General features: G+C 40.8%; 1 protein-coding gene across 1 annotated transcript in view; it reads right to left on the bottom strand.

Moving 5' to 3' along the window:
- The window catches only part of LOC146000217 (ATP-binding cassette sub-family G member 1-like), a 121,578-nt gene that overhangs the window by 37,405 nt on the left and 68,553 nt on the right, over positions 1-15,620 (bottom strand). Inside the window, exon 4 of the mRNA XM_083137615.1 lies at positions 4,298-4,443. Coding sequence (XP_082993741.1) covers positions 4,298-4,443 — 146 coding nt within the window. The remainder of the gene's footprint in view (positions 1-4,297; positions 4,444-15,620) is intronic.

The raw sequence follows: 15,620 nt of genomic DNA, 5'->3' as shown, positions 1-15,620 counted from the left end.
CCAAGGAGTAGTATTCTCCTTAAATAAAAACTAAATACTTAGTTCACAAGTAACATTTTATCGTAGGAAATCCATACAAAGTTGGTGTCACAAATAAAACAAGGCGACGAATTTTCTCAAACTTTTTCAAGCGCTATATTGCACCCATTTTAATTGATTAAACTATTGTAATGAATCAAATGGGGAAGATTACTAATATTGTTTAAGTGTAGAACACACGTTCATAACTCCCACTCAAAATACAGTGCGTTCGTTTTGTCTCTGGGCCGAGATAGCGCTTGAACAACTTTGAACAACTCTTATAACACTGGTTAATACTAGTTATGCAATATAAATACAGGGCTGCTACAAAAGAAATAGACACTTTCAATGCTTTATGTTATTAGGAAACACTTTTCACTGTTTTATAAAGTAATTCTTTAAGTTTTGTTTCGGGAACTCACAGATGTGTGTCACACGGCACACATCAAGACGATAATGAAATTCAACCCGGTGTAAGATACCGGCGTCTACACTTTTGGAAGGTTGTGGAATAAAAGAAGAACGTTTTCTGAATGTTGAGCACATATAATAATTTGTTGTGGCATTTGTAGTTCAAATTCGCCCTTGCTGTGGACTTCGCTGGACAACAGCACGGACACAATCCACTTTTTCTTGTGACACGGTGGGTTTTCCCAGGCTTTGCCTTTACATAAACACCCTGTTGTTTCAAATTTTCTGTACCAATCGTAGCTCGACTGTCTAGTAGGTGCTGGTTTTCTGGAACGTATTCGAAAATGTCGTTGTACGACAGTAACGGAGTTTGTTTTGACTAGTTCAAGAACACAATATGATTTATCAACAGCGTTTGCAGCCATCTTACCAATTGTAGCGCTGGAACAACAATCGGCGACAACAAGAAACACCAACAATGTGACCTATCGAAACTTCCACAGTTCCTCAACCTACCAGCGCAAAATTCATGTCGATATTACGAATAGTTTTTGATTTATAAGACATTGAACGTGTCTATTTCTTTTGTAGGAGCGCTGTATAATTGTCTACATGCTAAAGATACGTGCGTATATAAGCGAGACGTTACGGGACGAAAATGCCGGTATCTACGCCGTGTCACGAGCAATCTCGGCCCATAGTCAAAACGAACGCATTGTAGATGCATAAATTAAACTTAAAACGTCATCAGAAAATAATCATAAATTGATAATAATTACATAACAATAAATAATACTAATACATACTAATAATAAATAGATCCTAGCACAATTTAGTCGCATTTAGCATAATTTGAGAGTTTAATCAGCACTTTTCCTGATCTGGAGGTTGGCAACTCTGGGTGTAATAGATAATTGAAACAGGTTCGGTGGAAATCTGCCGCTGCTGAAAAGAAATTGAAGTATTACACAGCAACCTTGCCGGCAACATTAAGTGTGGAGTGAGGCACGGTCTGAATCTCCCAGTTTCGCGTGTAGTGTTGTGTTGTGTTCTGGAGCTAATCGGACTGTATTGTGACAGCTTCAACCTTCATTACTACGAACCAATGCGAAAAGTGGGCAAAAAAAAATCCAGCAAACCCGTTCTTAGAAAGCAAAAACTAATTATAGCCTGTTCGTTCAGAAAGCAAAAAACGAACCCAGATCGCCTGTCATTGTTCTTCGTCTTCTCGCATTCCGGTTTCTCTATACTTTTGCAGGTAGCTTAATTGTTATGTGGTCCTTGAACTTCGAAAGAACAGCTTAGGACACGGACGAAATCCTTGAGCCAACACTTTTAACAATGTCGATTTCGTTTGACAGGCTATTGCTGCTGTTGTGCCGATGGAATGGAGATTTTTTAAAATAGATTTTCGTTATTGGCATTTCAGGTGGACAGGGATCGCACGTACAGTCACTGCCACTTCTGGGTTGTAATAGACACATTGAAAGTCAATGTGGGTAGGGATCGCACGTACCGTCACTGCCACTTCTGGAGACACATTGAAAGTCAATGTGGGTGTTACAATCCAGAAGCGTCCGTGAGTGTATCGAGACAAGTTGTGGTCTCATCTCGAAACCGAGATCTAAACTAAATTTACTTCACTATGCTACTTCTTCAGATATACCAAGCTGGTATCTACCTGATTATTAATACAAGTCACATATTTTGTTTCTTGTACAGTTAAGGACACTTCTGGGTTGCAATAAACCCATTTGGTACTTTCAATGAAATTTATGACTGTTCTTTCAAAGACTGTCCTTGCATGCACACTGGATAAAATTGAGTTCGAAGGTTCGTAGCGTCGAAATGAAGCGTCAGACAGACAAATGCTATTAGGAAAAGTTCTTGTTCTTAATGACCTCTATACGCTTGCTTACAAGTCGAGACGAGATTGAGACTTCGTCTCTACACCATCCTCGGGTTCGAATCCCGTCTTGGGCATGGGTGTTCTTTGTTAGTGTCCGTTCATAACTTTCATCATATCACCCATTCTCATCTTCGCGATTTGCCACAAGTGGCAGAAAAGTGAAGTAAAGTAAACCAAATTATCAATCAATATATAGCTGGACTTCATACCTGTGCCTAAAAGTGATTTATCGAAGAACTGCGCTTACATTGGTATCTCTAGAGCCGCCATCTTTAAAATGGCATAGTGAGGTGACAGTGCTACAACCTGCAGGTTGCTTTTTTAAAGATAACTATTTGTTATTCGGCCCGAAATCGAAAATCGAACCGAAATATCTTCCCGTCCACTTGTCGACTAATTTTTCTTCCCTCCGCCAGGTGGTTCTGTAAGCGCGCTCTTCTGTACAGTCTACTCATTCATAATACATTTAAACGATCCTGTTTCACCGATGTTCACTTCCTTGCTGCTCTTGAGCCCCGTTTCCATTACCACAAATTTGCCGCGGGGCATGCGAAGCGGCATGTGCCAAGCATTTGTTCAAGTGGAAACTGTCTGCAACATGCCGCGGCACAAGTGCCGGGGACAAAATTGCCCCAAACGATTTTGACGCATAACATGCGCCGCGGACAATGGAAACAGCCTGCAGCAAGTTCCTGGGGCACGGGCATGCGCACTAGAGTAGAAACAGACGACGCAACGACAACCACGTGCTCGCTGTTCGGACTGAAGCGGCGTCACGACACAACGTTCTGTTATTTGAGTGTAGCTGTTGTAGTTGTTGTAGTTGTACGTGAGTGTTTGTTTTGAGGACAATATGGAGTGCTCGAAAGATAAAGTAGTAAAACTTAAAGAGCAATATGAACAGGAGACAGTGTTGTGTAATGTCACCAGTACGCGCCTGCCATAACCACAAAACTTGCCATAGCTGTATTGTCCATCCTTACACAAGTTAAATCACCATCAAAATATTACAGTACAAGAGAAGAAACACTGACTACTCTGAAGCACTGCACACGCTTCACTGCGGTTCTGCACTCCAGTGTTGTTGCGGTCGTATTTTGCAGAAGTAATTTTGAATTGGAAACAGTGCACTAAATGACGCTGGCGCATGTTGCGCGTCATGAGTCTGGAACTTGTCAGAATGGAAACTAGGCTTGAGACATGGAACGAGGTGTCTGCCAAGCAGAAATTCCTGGAATTCCGCGTGAACTTTTGTCACGGGTGGAGAATTACCATATTTAATTCAAAATGAACTTTTACAATTTTGTTTTAGCTGTCGATTTCCTTCCGGCTTCATTGAAAGTTTGTATTGATCAGACGTCATTTTATGCAAAGAAGCGGGGGAGGGGGTTGCCCTTTTATGGGTGTGTTTCACTGTTGCATTGTGGCTTCGAGCAGCCATGATTGAGGCCAATTCTTGTAACCACGGAATTCAAGAGGGCGGGCAGGAGATATCGTACTAACACACACATTCGTGATTTAAAACAAACGTGCAGTTGGTGCAGATGTAACAAACGCTACGTGTTGGATATTTCCTTGCAAGCGACAAATAAAAATGGCCGCAAACATGGCGGGTGTGACATCACATGAAACCCATCTATACTTTACAACAGGTGATTGATTGAATTTGGTTATTTCACGTCGCATTTCTGCCACTTTGGCTAATCGGGCCCATTGAAGTGAATAATACAATGGGATGGATGAAGTGACAGTTACAAACACATGGGGACAACACATTCCTACAGAGAATTATGCTGGGTGCGAGTCCACAGTCTCTGGTATTCCGTCAAATACAGTCCAGGGTGTACTGCGTGGATGAGAGGTGGACTTTCACCCCTTACCCCAGGAATTATACCGAAATTCATCTCGGAAGAACCTTTAAAAACATATTGCAGTAGTACAAACAGGCACACTTACGTAGTTGGTTCGTCCAGGAAGACCACCTGTGGATTTCCAAGCAGCTCCAAAGATATCGAGAGCCTCTTCTTCTGGCCACCAGAGAGCCTTCCAGTCTTGGTGTGCAGGCATTCTAGCAGACCCAAAGTATCCAAGATGTGCTCGATCTGGAAATATTAGAGAGTTTAGACTAATCCACAAGTATGCGTTCATTGTTTGATAAATTCTTATTACAAGAGTAAATTGAAAACCTTAAAAGGCCAATAAAATTGTAGGGCAGACTGTGTACAGCTCAAATTTACATGAGTTGTCTATGGACGAGGTCAAAGCATACTTTTGTAGGTGGCAGCACCCAACGCTTTTGATGGGCAATTGTTCTCCCATTTAAATGCATGGGGAGTTTGATGCTGAACGTCCTGCTATTACATTAAATTGCAAGTTTAATTTCATCTTAACCTCAGAAATTATGTCTGAACATGATATATGAATAATCAATGCTGTGAAAGTAAGAATTTTAATAAGACGATCTTCAACAACAGAAAAGATATGGAAACTTAAAAAAGCCTTAAAATTTGCACAGCACCTGTTTACGTCACTAGGAATTTTCACAATTTAAGTTCTTTATTCTTGTGGATCTGGTAAAGAATAATACATAATAATTCCACGCGACTGTGATTTTATTATTATAGTTTGTTATTAATAACAGACTAATTTTCTTTACGTGATATCATACTTTTCCTCATGGCTAGTAAATCCGGTTCTCTGTTTTATACATACACATTTATCGAGAAGAATAGTTATTACCAAAAAAATATATTATGTTTCATATCTCGCAATCTCTACCACTTTCTTATTTAAAGGATTTATAATTTTAAAATTGTTGTAACCAAAGAAAAAAAGGACAAAAATATGAGTGGAAAATGTCTGCTTAATACCTATGTTAATACAAAGAAAACATACGTTAATGTTAAATTAACGGATAGGGAATAGTGTCATAGTGTATTATAATAAATATATTCCCGCTTATGCACTTAATACATTTTCTTTATAATTTGGATAGTTTTTTTTTCCGAACCGTACTTCTCCCGTTAAATTACACATACTCGCATCGCAACAATAGAAAAACATAAAGCGTAGTGTAAAAAATATATTTTTTTGTATTATCGACCCACGGCAGCTAGAGATGACGCAAGTGATGTCAAGTTTCGTGCTCTTTGTGCATAAACGTACTATATTTAGCTCGTTTTCGCAACCATTCCGTTGCGCTTTAACATATTAAATCTTAGATTCAGGAGAATGTAATTTTCGGAAACTTATGACTTGCTGCATAATCTTAAAGATTTGCTAAACGCATTTTTGTTATCGATTTACACGAAAAATTATTTACCTTCGTTCGTTTTAATAGCCATCCTATCGCTCTTCAATGTAAAGCTTAGGGCAACCAGATGACGAACGAAATGATTTAGGGACGCAACAGGGGTGGCGCCTCTAGCGGAAAAGTTTGGCAGTGAACAGCCCCATTGTTATTCACAAAGCGACCTCAAGGCTGCAACACTGATTCAGTGAGCTTCACAACGCCATTTTTGTTATTTTAAAGATGGCGCCTCCTATACACACTTGCACAAGTGAAGAGGAGTGGTGTCTTGCCCTCTGTCAGCCTAAAACTTCTTGGCAAATGAAAGTTCAATATCTCTGTGCATGCTTAGCACACCAGCCAGTTTACTAATGGAGGAGAAAGTTCGACAATGGCCTCAGTTCGCAGGCTGATGGGTGGAAAGGCCTTCGCAGTGACTCATAAGTGACTGCACATGGACCCTAAAGACTTATTCTTCTTAAAGTATTTGTGCTAACTAACTCAGAGCTGAAAATATGTATAGATCAGCAATAGTCTGTGCTAAAATGCAGCAAACTTGTGCAATCCTACATACAGAAATCTACTTGATAAGAAACAAAAGCAAATTAAGGTTCTCATCTGACTCTCTGACTCTCCCTTGTACATTGTTTGCGCATATTAAGTCGCAAAATTATGTGAATTTAGCCTCTGGTACCCTGCCTCCGTGTCAGGACAACAGTGTTAATTAATTAGGTAATTACGTGTATAAAAATATGTATATGTGATAAGTGTATCTCAATTTATTATGCATTTTTAGGTTCGTATATATTCCATGTATAAAAACCATGTAGCTCTCTGTTCTTTCTTCGTGTTTCGAACGTTCAAGGAAATGGCGGGCAGTTTAGCTGTTAAAGATTAAACATTTTGAAAGAAAGGCCGTTGGCAACAGACGAGAACCAAACGTATATAAACTCCCAGATGAGAGTGGGGGAGGTCGGCTGTTGGAACTGAGACGTGGAAGGGAGAGGCTGTTTTTGCTTCGGTCAGCTAAGACCGGAGGACAGGTCTCCTCAAACGGATGCTGTAAGAGATTGGTTTGCCTTGGTGTCCAGTTTACAAGTAAAAAGGTAGTTTGTACTGGATGTTATTTTGAAGTAATTACGGTGCGCCGGGCAGCCTAGTGCCTTGTCACCGTGGAGGTTGAGAAATGTACACTACGGGCGACCTCGCGCCTGTTAAGACGTTTTTTGGAGTAACGCGAGTCTACCTTGTGACAAGCGTACTCCCGATGTAATTCATGAAATGTAAAGCATCCAGGTACAAACAATAGAGATTCCAACATCAAAATTAGAGTTTTGGCCCGATTATTAGAGAAATGAATGTTCGGATACGACTTGTATATTCTTCAAATTTTACGTTAATTAAACTATAGAAAATATCCAAAATTTCCGTTTTTAATTTCACAGATGCTGGACAAGGTGATTTATCCCCTATAGCAATAAGGTTTCGCAAAGGTTATCCGTTGTCTCTTGTAGTTAATTATAAAATTATGTTGACTTGTAGCAACCCACGTGCATTGTCGTACAAAGAAAGATATCCCTAGACAAATCAGAGCCGAGTAAGGAGTGCATCGAACCTCGAGTGCGGAGGTAAAGTGTGTGGGGGGGGGGGGGGACAGGCAAGTAACACCTCTTACGCAATTTTTAGTACTTCATTCAACGAATATGTAACGAAAATCGGAAACTTGCATTCAGCATTTTTGAGGTGTGTTTTTTTTCCCATTTTGGTAAAACGCACACTGAAATATTCAGGCCCCTACGTATAACCTATTTGCGAAGATGAGGATGAGTTATGATAGATGAAATTAATAAAGGAACTCTCTTAAAGATAAACTTCGGCTCGAACCCGGCAACTTCGGTAGCGAGATGAAAGTCGACATCGGCGTACTAGTTTTTCTTCTATTTTATCTTCTATCTGTATATAAAAATGGATGTATGTGTGTATATTCTACTACGTACAAAAAGTACCCGGAATTTGTGAATAAAACACAAAATACGTCGTTAATCATCAAGATTTATTTTGTCGCCTTCAAAATAGACCCCATCAGATGCAACACACATATGCTAACGCTTAACCCAGTCTTCAAAACACTTTTCAAACGCAGAAGACGGTATTGCCCTGAGTTCCTTCTGCGAATTTCCTTTAATTGATTCAAAACGCCTTCCCCGAAGTGGTAACTTGAGCCGCGGGAAGAGAAAAAAATCAAGCGGAGCCATATCTGGAGAATATGGGGCTTGGGTGAGGACATGTGCTGAGGTTTTGGCCAAAAACTCGCGAACAAGAGTCGACGTGTGCGACGAAGCATTATCGTGGTGCAAAATCCAAGAATTGTTTTTCCATAACTCTGGTCTTTTCCGGCCAATATTCTCACGCAGGCGCCTCGTAACGGTCACATTAAACTCTTTATTTACAGTTTGTCCCGCTGGAAGGGATTCTGAGTGCACAACACCACGATAATCAAAGAAAAGAATGAGCATGGCCTTAATTTTTTATCTACTTTGGCGTGTTTTTTTGGGCTTTGGTTCATTTTCGAAGCGCCATTCCGAGGATTGTTGACCTGTTTGCATGTCATCCTCATACACCCATGTCTCATCACCAGTTATGATGCGTTTCATGAAGGTTGAGTCAATAGACGCTCGCGAAATCATGTCTTCAGCAACATCCCTGCGATGTGCTTCTTGCAGGAAATTCAGCTCCTTCTGAACAAGTCGTGCCGCGACGCGTTTCATGCCTAACACATCAGTCAAAATGTTGTGAGCGGACAATTGTGATATGCCAAGCTCACGAGTCACCTCTCTCACACGCCGGTTTTCAAGCACCATTGTCAGTCGTCGACGTGGAAGGTCGACCAGAACGGGGCAAATCAGCAACAACTTCTCTGCCATCTTTGAAAGCCTTGTACCATGCATACGCTTGTGTTTTCGACAAACACGAATCACCAAAGGCCTTTTGTAGCATTTTCAACGATTCAGCACACCACAGTCCGTTGGCAACACAAAATTTCAAAGAAATTCTTTGCTCGATATTTGTCTCCATTCTACAAATCGCAGGACACTCCTCAACAGAACCAACGTAAACAGCTGCTGTGCACAAACTGATGGATAGATTACTCTACCCCTCTGCGCGGCCATTCAGTACAGTGCTGCCATCCTACGGACAAAATGAATTCTCGATACCTCCAATGTGGGACTTTTACCAGCCAAATTCCGGGTAATTTTCTTTTCTGTGTGTTTGTTCCGTCATAACTCTCGAAGGCCTGGAGCAATATCAACCAAACTTGGTACACATATGACTTACAATCTGGAAAGAAATACCGTGGGGGTAAGACACCCCTGGTACCCCTAGGGGTAGGGGTGAGAAAGTGGTGACATGTAAAAATAATCGAAAACGACCGATATTAGTGTGGAATCCATAGCTTTCGGGGTCGCTAAGATGAACAGTGACACTCCCAATGCCGTTCAATTTATTTATTCTTGCTCCTGGAGGTGAAACTAAAAATGTTCTTTATAATCAACTTTTGAGTTCAATTAATATTATAGTGAATTTGTAAAAGATTTTACTTTATAATTTGTATACTGTACTTATACTTTTAAATACCTGTAAATAAACTATAGTTAGAATTCATTATTTTCCTGTCTAATAGAAGATTGGGATAAATAAATACCCGGACAACGCCGGGCAATCAGCTAGTGTATTTTATTTACGGTGTATACCTTCTGTCAAAAAAGTACCGGGAATTTGTAATTTAAAAGGCCCGCGCAAATGATTTTTAAAAAATCTTTTTTTCCGTAAGTTGGCAGCTCTGTACTTAATTACTATGCCAAACATGAGCGCGATCTGTCAACCAGTTTGTTTACAGCAGCTGGTTGAATCAGTCCACTTCAGTAGTGCATCACGATTTTTACAATGAACGAAATTATTGAACAAAGAGTTTGCCTTAAATGTTGTGTTGCGAACGAAATTTCGTGTGCTGACTCGCTAAAAATGTTAGAAAAGACTTACGGTGAATCAGTTTTATCAAAAACACGGGCTTACGAGTGGTACAAAGCGTTCAAGGAGGGCAGAGAGATCGTCGAAGACAAGCCTCGTTCTGGACGACCTTCGACGTCTTCAACCGATGAAAACATCGCCAAAGTGAAGGAAATTGTGCTCGATAATCGCAATTCCAGCTTAAGAGAGATAGCTAGTGACCTTAACATCTCTCACGAGTCTTTTCATTCTATTTTGGTGGATATTTTGGGCATGAGACTCGTCGCCGCACGGCTTGTTCCAAAAGAGCTGAATTTTCTTCAAAAACAGTACCGTCAGCAGGTCTCTTTAGAGATGCTGGATCGCGCCAATTCTCATCCCACATTGATGGAACGCATCATAACTGGTGATGAGACATGGGTCTACGAGTTTGACATGCAAACAAGTCAACAGTCGTCAGAATGGAGCACAAAAGACGAGCCGAAACCGAAAAGAAACACGTCAAAATCGCTCAAAAGTCAAGGTGATGCTCATTGTTTTCTTCGATATTCGTGGTTTGGTGCATCATGAATTCGTTCCAGAGGGACAGACGGTCAATAAAGAATACTATTTGGCCGTATTGAAGCGTTTGCGTGAGAAAATCCGTCAGAAACGGCCAGATTTGTGGAAGAACCATTCGTGGATTTTACACGACGATAATGCGCCATCGCATAGAGCGACAGTTGTGACCGAATTTAAGGCCAAAAAAACAATAAATACCATCGAACAACCCATGTATTCACCAGATCTGGTCCCGTGTGACTTCTTTATGTTTCCAAAACTAAAACTGCCGCTCCGGGGTACCCATTTTGACTCGATTGAAGCCATAAAGCAAAAATCGTGGAAGGAACTGAAGGCCATTCCGGAAAGCGCCTATAAAAAGTGTTTCCAAGACTGGAAAAAACGCTGGCATATGTGTGTTGCATCAAATGGGGCCTACTTTGAATGCGACAAAATAAATATTGATGACTAAATGAAAATTGTGCGTTTTATTTAACAATTCCCGGTACTTTTTTGACAGAATATATATACATGTATATTACGCCAACAGGGCCTCCCCGATGGCGCAGTGGTAGCCTTGTAATCAAGGGGTCCCGGGTTCGATACCCGGTGGTGCCACAAGTGGTTCGGATCCCACTTTAAACTGTAGGTCCAGTCCCGATTAGCCTTACAGTTCATAAAGTGGACTTAAAACACCAAATCAAATCAAATCAAATATTACGTCAACATTTATTAACTTCGCATTGCACAAGAATCAAGGTTTGCTTGTAATACATTTTTTAAATAGAGTATTTCATTCTTGGAATGCAAGACTACTTACTTACAAATTCCTTATAAAAACTAGTGTGGTATTGACAGTGGCGTACCTATTATTTTCGAAAAATAAAGGGGGCGTGTGTACTTTTTTTTAGTAGTCAGTCCTGATTTTGCCATCTTTTCCTGCTTTTCACGTTCTTTTTTAAGGAATTCTGGGCCAATGGTGGTTATAATCCCCCCCGCATTGGCACGCCACTGCGTATTGAAACATTGAAAGTGAAGGGGGAAATTATTTCAGTAACTTCTTTCACCTTGCCCCCCTCCCAGTTTTAGAACCCAGTCGCCGACACTGATCGGGATGTTATACAAGGGTCGTTCAAGGTTGACCGGGATTTTCGTACGTAAAAAATCGATGAATAGCCGGATCATGATGAAACGTGCGGGTGAAGTAATGTATTCCTTCGCGAGTAACTAGCGCCCGGCATGACGTATTTCGCGCATGCGCAGCAGTTGCAGCGAACATGGTGGCAAGCAGTGTGTCTGAGAAAGTGAAACCAGCTGAGATTTTCAGACGATTGCAAGCACAGTATGGTGAACAAACGATGTCGCGGACAAGAGTGTACGAATGGTGTGAGCAGTTTCGCGAAGGACGGGAGCTGGTGACAAATGAAGCGCATGGACACATTCGCCCGACTGCAGTCACACCAGTAAATATCGCACGTGTTGAGCAAATGATTCTTGAGAACCGGCGAGTAACAGTGCGGGATATTGCTGCCGAGGTGAATATCAGTGTCGGGAGTGTTGAGACAATCATTCACGACCACTTACGCTTCCGCAAAATCTGTGCAAGGTGGGTTCCCCGCCAGCTGACATTCGATCAGAAGTGGACACGCAGGACGGTCTGTGAACAGCTTCTGAATCGGTTTCGAGCAGAAGGTGATGAATTGTTGCAATCCATCATCACGTGTGATGAAACATGGTTGCACAATTCAACCCCAGAGACCAAAAGACGCAGCATGGAGTGGCGGAATAAAGGTTCCCCGCCCCCCAAGAAAAGCAAAACGCAGCCGTCCGCTGGAAAGATCATGGCAAGTGTCTTCTGGGACATGAAGGGCGTTATCCATGTGGATTTTCTGGACAAAGGGAGCACGATTAATGCCCAGTATTACTCCACATTGTTGAGTGGTGCTGTACGAAAGTCCATTCGCAAGAAAAGACCTGGGATGTTGTCTGGAAATGTCATTCTTCTCCATGACAATGCCCGCCCTCACACGGCCAATGTGACAACAACAACTCTGGCCGACATGCGCTGGGAAGTTCTTCCCCATCCCCCCTACAGTCCGGATTTAGCCCCCAGTGATTATCATTTGTTTGCACCCCTTAAAGACCATCTGGGAGGGAAGAAATTCACGACAGACGAAGCACTGCGCAGCGATGTCCTCCAGTGGCTACGACAACAACCAAGTTCTTTCTACGCCAAAGGAATTCGGGAGCTGCCAGAACGATGGCGACGGTGCCTCGGCGCGCACGGAGAATACTTTGAAAAACTGACATAGTTTGGTGTTTCTTCTGCTACCTATTTCTTCTGCAGAAATAAAAGTCCCGGTCAACCTTGAACGACCCTTGTATTTATCATGTCAGCCTAAACATGTGAAACCACAGATGAAGAAGCAATATCTAAGCACAGAGAGCATATTCCGTTTGACCCCCCCCCCCTCTGTCTTTCAAATACAACCCTGTTGATAATTTGCATTATTGCTGTTTGTAGAACTACTGAATATTTTAGCACACGGTCTGCTACTGTGCTTGCAACGCAGTGAAGCTACATATTGTATACTACTTTATTCTCTGTCTTCTGGTTTTCTATTTATAAAACTGCAGGAAATGCTGGTTCACCTTGTATTGCTATTGGCGAGATAAAGTGGTGCCATCTATTGACAAGATTCATTATGACTTTTTAGACAGAAAGATATATTAACCTGTAACAAAAGGTCAGTAACAAGGTATGGCGTTGCGGTCTTGGTTTACAAGGAACGAACTCTTAACCATTACGATTGCTCTCTTAGCATGACGCGAAATGCTTGTGTGACCAGAATAGCGAAATCAACCTGCCGGACAAGTTTTGGACTGATCTTTCTTGCTACGTTGCATAATTCACACGTAACGATTCATTGTTAAGAACTTTAGTCAAGCCAGACTTGTTCATTTATTGAAAACTTTCCATTGATTATCTTGTAAATGATGAACACTAGCTCCACAGGTGGCGTTGATGTTACTTAGCTTGCAAGCAAAAGTACAGATTATGTACACTGGGATCCATGAGTATTACCGTGCAAATTGTCCATGACTAATTTCATTAATTTTTCTCTTGCATCCTATGTGTATTTAAGCGATGGATGCTGGTGCAGAAGTTGTCAACAGCTTGTTTTGAATTTTCTTTTAATTCTTGAAGCTCTTGTTGAGTCAAATAAAGTGCACCAACATGGTGATGGACAATTTGCATGTTAATAAATAAATGGATCCGCCTTACCAAGAAAGTTGTCCATCACCATGTTTATTCTCTTTTGTTTCACTCAATGAGAGCTTCGAGATTTGAAACAAGAAGCCAAGCAAGCTGATGACAACCTCTACACCGGTATCCAGTCCTTACAAGCATATAGGGTGCATGAGAAAACAATAATTAATATAATCATGGACAATTTGCCACAGCATGACACCAATTGCCCGTCCCCCCATGAGATAATCTGGAAAAAGTCCATGTAATTCGAATGTGGAATTGTAGCTATATATTTTATAACCTAGAATACTGTTTTCTGTGCTTCTACAGATTGTTAACTTACATCAATTAACTGCTACATCCAACAAAATACTAGAGACGTTAGATTCATGTTAACTGCCGAAACTAGGGGTGTGCGCAACGAAACAAATTTTGGTCGGCATGGGATTGGGAAGGGAAAGTTTTATAATTTCGACGTTCGGGAATGAAAAAAGTCGCCATTTCCCGAAGCGGTGCAAATCTGGAATTCTACATACTATTTCCCCTTCAGGTTATTAGTTTTGCACTTCTGCAATAAAAAAATGTCAATTCCAATATATTTCCGACACTTATAGTGCACAAAATTCTAAAAGATAACCTCTTTAAATACGATCCTTTGAAATATATCAACTGCTCGGGAACCCGAAAAGTCAAGTCTGAACTTGTCATAAACACCAAGGTATTTTCCATACAATTTTATGATTTGTGAAATAATAATAATAAAAGGTAACACATAAGCTTCTATAACTGAAGGGCAAAGTGAGAAATCGTACTCTGCCCCCTCTCCCCCGAGAAGAAATCCTGCAGGCGGTCTTGCGAATATTATATGTGCATCTCACTGTACGTTGTGTAAAATATAATGAACTTTTTCTTGTGATTATTTAAAATTACGGACGTTAAATTGGACTGCCCAAAGGTATATCGATAAATCGTTTATTAATGCGCAGAGTGGAAGCAGTGTTGCAAAATATAATTCCAAGAGCTACCATTGCTTTCCTGAGAAACTGGCAGAGACATCTGGTGGTTGGATTAGGGTGACCAGACACATACATGTAAAAAAGAGGACAGAGCATGGTGAAAAAGGAGGACAAAGTCATAAAAAAGAGGACACCGCAAAAATGGCAACTCATTTGCCATTACTCATAATTTAATCAATATAAAAGAAAACCGTACAGTGGGATCCATGAGTATTACCCTGCAAATTGACCATGACTATTTTCATTAATTTTTCTCTTACATCCTATGTGTTTTTAAGCGATGAATTTTTATGTATGCTGGTGCAGAAGTTGTCAACAGCTTGTTTTGAGTTTTCTTTTAATTCTTGAAGCTCTTATTGGGTCAAATAAAGTGCACGAACATGGTGATGGACAATTTGCACGTTAATACTCATGGATCCCACTGTACCAAGACTTTGCTCACATATAATTCTGATGATTTTTTTTTTCTTGTAAGATCATTGATGCATATTCGCTTCGTTATTTCATAAAAGTAAATATGACTTAATAATCAAAATTATCACTACGCGTTTCTGTATCACGTATGTATGACTCGAAAATGAACTGGCCAACCTCTGTGGCAGAGTTAGCACACCACGCCACAACGCCAGAGGTCCCAGGTTCGAATCCCTGCCTGGGCATGGATGTTCTTCGTGAGTGTCCCTTCATCAAAATCATCATATCATCGCTCATCCTCATCTTCGCGATTAACCAAAAGTGGCAGAAAAGCGAATTAAAATAAACGATACGTATCAGTCAATCAAAAAGGAACTGCTCAAATTACATGTTTTTCACAAGTCTCCGATTGCGAAGCAACGAGTTAGAATAATAATACGTATTAATGACTAGGGGTGTGCGGGTCAGAACTTTTTTTGGTCGAGACGGGGAAATTTTTTAAATTCTGACGTTCGGGACGGGTGAAATCCGCAATTTCCCGACCAAGCCGGGAAATTTTCAGTAACAGGAAATGATAAAGAAAATTCCCGGCGCTGTTGAAATGGCGAATTTTACGTCATTTCTCTTCTTTTTTTTTCTGAAATAAAAGATAACAATTTCCGACAAGTGCCAACACACTTACAATGCAGAAAACATCAAGAATTAACCACTTTTTAAAACTACCATTTGAAGGTTCCGATCTGCTCGGGATCCCGAAAT

This window comes from Lepisma saccharinum, chromosome 16 (assembly GCF_977018435.1).
Source record: "Lepisma saccharinum chromosome 16, izLepSacc3.1, whole genome shotgun sequence".
Taxonomy (NCBI): Eukaryota; Metazoa; Arthropoda; class Insecta; order Zygentoma; family Lepismatidae; genus Lepisma; species Lepisma saccharinum.
Note: the sequence above shows the minus strand (reverse complement) of the source record. Positions and strands in the feature narration are given on the sequence as shown.